Genomic DNA, 6294 nt, shown 5'->3' with positions numbered 1-6294 from the left:
GTACTTTGTGCTGCGTGTCCTCAGTGACGGGCCTTCATCACAGCATAGCTCCGAAAAAAGAGACAAAATAATCAACACATTTCTGTCGGATGATCCTTTTTTATTTCGATTAGAGCTTAAAAACGAACTTTGAGACACTTGTTCCAGAAACGCAACATTGCTTATTACCATTTCATTTAAAGGCACCAGCAGTTCACAGAAAACAAAATAATGGTGGTTTGATAATGAGCCGAAGAATGGGGTGTGACTGACCCGATAAAGAATGAGAGGTGGTGGCGATGAAACTCTAATGAAGTAGAATCCTAAAAGTGACGGGTGGCTGCAGACCCACAAACACACAAATATACGACACAGAAGTTTACACGTACAGACACGACGAGGGTTCAGATCATGTTTTCAGTTCAGCTCAGTGACTACGTTTACATGCATCAATAACCCTTTTCTAACCGGAATATTGGCAATAACCCGAATTTGCACGGCCATGTAAACACCAATAACCCCTTTGAATAACCCGAATTTGCTGCACATGTTCTGTTTGCAAGGAATCGTGGTCTTTTGAGTCCAGGAAGTTCTTATAAACACAGAGAAACCAAGACCAGGAGGAGACTAATCACTTCATAAATGTAATGAAGGATATGAACATTTCTGCATTTGTAGAAAGTACCGGGATAGAAGATTTACAAGAAGGTGAGCGAAAAGTTGCGCGAAGCAGCATTTGTTTTGAATTTGGATACAGGAAGAAGAAGCAGAAATGATGTTAATTGCGTCATCACGTTCTCCGTGCGTCGCTGGTTTGATCCAGATATCCCGAATGATTAATCACCATGTATACAGGGATAACCCTGTTAGCTCACGCATGGAAACGGAATATTCTGAATGTTTCAGTGACCAGAATATTAGTAATAACCCGAATTTTGACTGCATGTAAACGTAGTCTATGTTTCCATGCATCAATAACCCTTTTCTAATCGGAATATTAGCAATAACCCGGTTTGCACGGCCATGTAAACACCAATAACCCCTTTGAATAACCCGAATTTGCTCATATTCCGGTTTTTAAAAACCTGAATTTTTGGTTTTTAAAAACCTGAATATGAGTCCTGGGTTACTCCTTTTAAAACCCGAATATTGGGTCATGTAAACGCCAAATGGAATTTCCCCATCAAACGGAACATGAATTTGTTTTCTGCGCATGTTCTTTTCGCAAGGAATCCTGGTCTTTTGAGTCCAGGAAGTTCTTATAAACACGGAGAAACACAAGACCAGGAGGAGACTAATCACTTCATAAATGTAATGAAGGATATGAACATTTCTGCATTTGTAGACGGTAGAAAGTACGGGGATAGAAGATTTACAAGAAGGTGAGAGAAAAGTTGTGAGAAGCAGCATTTGTTTTGAATTTGGATACAGGAAGAAGAAGCGGAAATGACGGTAATTGTGTCATCACGTTCTCCGCGCGTCGCTGGTTTGATCCAGATATCCCGAATGATTAATTACCATGTAAACAGGGATAACCCTGTTAGCTCAAGCATGTAAACAGATTATTCCGGGTGGAGAAGGTGCTACACCCTGGACAGCTCCTTCAAATCTCTACCTAATGTGTATTTACTGATACAAAATACTACAGATTTAAGTGGCGGGGGATTGTCATTACCTGATTTGAGTCGCTACTAGATTTGAGTCACACACGCGCAGTCGCGTCCAACATCATCGGCCATCTTGGAAAGCAACATACGGCAACACCACTTGGACAAACTGTCTTTACCCGATGTGTATAAAAATATAAGAGTGCACATCAAACAACAGATAAATCCTGGCCTTTTTTCATTACCAAAACTTTATGTAAAATGATTGTAATGTAATGTTAAAAATGTGTTAGTTTATACCATTCCCAACTGAAAAAATGTGAACATATCTATGCATCTCTTTGCATATCTATGCATCTCTTTCTATATATGATATGTATTTATATATATATACATATACTACTCACAATAAGTTAGAGATATTGTGAGAGACTATTTTTATTGTCTAAATTTTTGGGGTAATATTAAACTAATGAAAATGGTGTAAAATCAAAGGGAACTTTTACTTATTTCATTAAAATTCAGACCAAATAGGAAAAGCAATCATGTAAATAATAATATCCCTAACTTATTGTGAGTAGTGTATATCAAAACAAGTGTGTGTTTAGAGCTTGTCTATCAAGTCTGGGGACGTAACTGTAGTTTGTCCAAGTGGTGTTGCCGTATGTTGCTTTCCAAGATGGCCGACGATGTTGGACACGACTGCGCATGTGTGACTCAAATCGGGTAATGACAGGGATTATTATCAAAAATACTGTATTCTCATTTAACAAGTGGAAAATAAGGCAACACTGGTATACAGCATGAGGGAAATAAAATACAGCAAACTGTGGAACACCTCAGAAGAGGTTACTCTCTTTCTTTGACCTGCGAGCCTCATTCCACATTATCAGCTAACCGTCACAGAGGTCGTCTGTGAGTTACAGTAGGACTCCTTTTAGCCTTTTAGCTTCCACATGCAAGACATACAGAGTTAAAACAAAAAAAAGATGATTTCATTGGAGGACAGTCTGTATATTCAGCTCACGCTGGGAATGCTTATAGCCGGAAAAGCTTTGAAGACTTGGACTGTCCTTTTATTCACCAATCAGGCTTGTGAAGTGGGCTCTGGCTGACGGACAGGAGCGAGCTCAGCCGGTGTGGACGTGTTAAAGACCAGTTTGGCTGCGCTGAGCGTCCTGCCTTCAGTCTATAAACTCTATAAAGTGTAGTCATGCGGTCAAGACCGTGCCAGTCCAGTGAACATTTACAAGCGCTGTGCGAGCACACAGAAAAGTCCCATATGACAGACGGCGGGCTGACGCGGAGCGAGAAAACTCAGTAAAGTGAGAGCACATTGTCACAATAAGGTTCTCACTTTTAAACATTTGAAGTTAGAAACTGCCTTATTCTTACACACACAAAAAAAAAGCATTTGTGATCTTTTTAATTCGCCCTGAAACCTGTGAAACTGTCGCACATCTGTGTGGGCCGACAGCTGGCAGCGCGACAGCTTAGCTTACACCCTAGCAGGATATGAATGTTTGTAAAATGTCTATTTTCACCTTTAATTTGTATTTACACAAAAACACACTGTTCTCATCTTAATGACATTCACCTCGTTCCTTCCGTACCTACTTATCGACTTGCAAAAACTGAAAAAAGATTCTAACTGAGTCTATCTACCCACTTGAGTGATTAATATTTCCCGCTATCATAATGGATACAATAATAGAGCACGCCCCAAACACTTTCTTGCAAACACTCAGTATGTTTATGTCTTCATTTGTGCCCTTTGACAAAGAGGAATGATAAAAGTGAAATAAATAGACATGGCTTGAGCCTCCAAAGATCAGAAACAGCCTATTTCGTTGCCAAATAAGTGTACAGTGTTTCTTTGCCTGAGAATTTGTCCACAGTTTTGCTGAGAAGTCAATACACGAAGGCATCGAAAACGTGATTTATTGAAACTGCTTGGTAATAAGTCTGTAATACTGCGAGGAATGATTCGAGGAGACTTTCCAAACACTTGAGAAATGTTTCAAACCCAGTACTGGTTCTTTTTCAAGGCCGGGTTGTTTGTCCGACAGTGCTGCAACAGCTCGGGGTCCGTTTCTTTGGAGTCCATATTGGACATGGGGATATTGTTGGCCGGGTCGGTCTTGCGGAAGGTTTCCGCACTGGCCACCTCTCCGTTCTTGGGCTTGGAGGCCGCCGTCTGCACGTCGTGCTTGCCCGTCTTGTTCTTGTGGACGAGGTAGTAGGCCAGGACGGCCGCCAGCAGCAGCAGCAGCAGGACCACCAGGATGGGGATGAGGATGGACCAGACGTTGCTGCGGCGCGACACGTGCGGCTTCCCGCGGGAGCTGGAGTCGGGCGACGCGGTGGTGGTGACGCCGTCTCCCGCGGGCCAGTCCATGTTGCCCCTCCAGGCCGGGCGGGGCGGAGTCCCGCGAGGGGGAGCCCCCGCCACGTCGGGGAGGTCGTTGCTGTCCCCGGGAAGCCTCAGCAGGGTGCCGGGGTAGACGGCCGAGGCGTTGTAAGGGCCCGTCCGGAAGGACAGCACGCACTCCGCGGGAGGGACCCCGTGGGCTTTGAGCAGGAACCGGGCCTCGTCTTGATTGGCGCTGCTTTGGGAGCCAGAAGCGTCGTCTATTTCCACAGCGACGCGACCCTCATCCACGTCCTTCTGGCTGAAGGAGTTGAGCGGCTGGCCCGCGTTGGAGCCCCCGGACCTGACGAAGCGAGCCCCTCGGGGCTGCTGGATGACGGTGAACGTTGGGGAAGTGCCGGTCTTGTTGGCCAGCGGCGTGGCGTCCAGAAGCCTCCGGTCCAGGCGGAGCAGCGCGCCCCGGGGCAGCAGGGGGTCCTGGGCGATGTGGGCCAGAGGCTGCACGGTGATGTTGAGCACCGAGGAGACGTTGGCGGCCCGGCTGCGGGCCGTGAAGGAGACGCTGTCCCTGGGGGAAGTGGACTTGACGAAGCGGACGCTGACCCGGCCCTCTCTGATCTGCTTCTGCGTGAAGGCCGAGGTGGGCTGCCGGTCCACCATCACCGCCGCGTACTTGGGTACGCTGGTGATCTTGTAAAGGATGTCTTCCTCCACCTGCCCCCCCGTGGTGACCCTCAACATCTCCTCGGTCACCAGGGTCTCGTCGTCGCCCTGCTTCACCTTAATCTCCGGGGCTTTGTCCAGAAACAGGGTGCGGGCCAGGACGCCGATGTGCAGCGTGTACGGCTCCGTGTCGTGCTCCCCGTCCGACAGGACGAATTCCATGAAGCCGTCGTTCAGGCTGCCGTCGCCGTAGAAACCCACCTGCCCGCGGTTGACCATGTCCTGGGTGAACTCGGAGATGGGCTCCTTGGTGACGGAGTCCACCAGTCGGCCGTTGGCCGGCGCTTTGGTCACCCTGAAGTGCACCTCGTCCGGCGGGCTGTCTCCGTCCTGAGTGTTCAGATGGTTGTTGGTCAGAATGGTCATGGAGCCTTGGAGAACCTCCAGGAGCATGTCGTTGGTGACGAGCTGAGGGGCGTTAGAGCCCCGCCGTTTGACGGAGATATGGAAGACCTCCTCCAGGACCACGGACTCGGCAGGCGAGGCAACGGCACCGCCCTCGGACTTTAGACGGGCCGTGAAAGAGAAACTGTCAGAGGAGGCCCTGGAGTCATCATGGAGGTACTCCAGCTTTCCTTGAAACAGGTCGTCCTGCATGAAGGACGGGGCGTCACGGGGCAGGTCCTCGCCGTCCAGGGTGATACGGCCATGTTCAGGGAAACGCTTCAACTCAAAGACCACGTCCGCATTGTCTTGCTGGGCTTCAGTCAGGCTTGCCAGGAGGTTGGAGGCGTCAAGGATCGACCCGTCAATGCTTTTCTTCTGGCCCTGCACAACATCCAGCCCTGGGAAGAGAAATAAAAGCAAATAACACTCTTAAATATAATCATATCAAGACTCTTAAAGGTATTCTCCCTGATCTGGAAGAGCTAGCAAGAATTTTGAAAGAGGCACCTCTAAGCCCCGCCCATTCGGTCCGAATGATACGGATTGGTCCAGGTCCAGGAAGGGAAAGAACCAATCAGATGCCTTCATTTTAAACCACGCCCCCCTGCCATGTCCCATGCGTGCACTGGCTTCCAGCCCCCCCCGTGTCCACTTCCCACGGGTCCTCCTAGGCTCACAGTGTCCCAGTGTAACCCCCTCCCTCCCCTCTGCCACGGAGCCCAGTAGTTATTTCCAGAGCGGGTCGGTCCCGCTGTGTGTGACCGGGGAAGAGCCGTTAGTCCGCTGCTGCTGCTGCAGGACTCTCTGCCCAGCAGCAGCAGCCTGCGGGCACACATGAACAGCTGCAGCAGCCGTGAAGAGCCGCCGCAGCTCTGGCTCGGAAGCTGTATGGGGTCCGTGGGGATGGAGGCGTCTCCATCCCGGAGAGCGCCGGTGCGGCTGGCGGAGCGCTGCGGTGCCGTGCAGGCTCTGTTGCCACAGCTACGCCGTAGGCTACACCGTAGCCTATGCTGTAGGCTACACCGTAGCCTACGCCGTAGCCTACGCCGTAGGGTACGCCATAGCCTACGGCGTAGCCGTGGCTCTAGAGACTGCACGGCACCGCAGCGCTCCGCCACCAGCACCGGCGCTCTCCGGGATGGAGACGCCGGTGGGCAGGATGCACGTTTGGGTGGGCACCGCCCCCCCCCCTGCCCCCCCTAAAACCGGCCTCGCTTACAGGTGAAT

At 49.7% G+C, this 6294-nt stretch overlaps 1 protein-coding gene across 1 annotated transcript in view; it reads right to left on the bottom strand.

The window, feature by feature from the left end:
• Positions 1-2117: 2117 nt before the first annotated feature.
• The window catches only part of cspg4 (chondroitin sulfate proteoglycan 4), a 137168-nt gene continuing 132991 nt past the window's right edge, over positions 2118-6294 (bottom strand). The window contains exon 11 of the mRNA XM_061720839.1: positions 2118-5465. Within this exon, the coding sequence (XP_061576823.1) occupies positions 3607-5465 (1859 nt within the window). The 3' untranslated portion in view covers positions 2118-3606. The remainder of the gene's footprint in view (positions 5466-6294) is intronic.

This window comes from Cololabis saira, chromosome 5 (genome assembly GCF_033807715.1).
Source record: "Cololabis saira isolate AMF1-May2022 chromosome 5, fColSai1.1, whole genome shotgun sequence".
In the NCBI taxonomy this organism is placed as follows: Eukaryota; Metazoa; Chordata; class Actinopteri; order Beloniformes; family Belonidae; genus Cololabis; species Cololabis saira.
The sequence above is the reverse complement of the archived record's forward strand: the minus strand, read 5'-3'. Positions and strand labels throughout refer to the sequence as shown.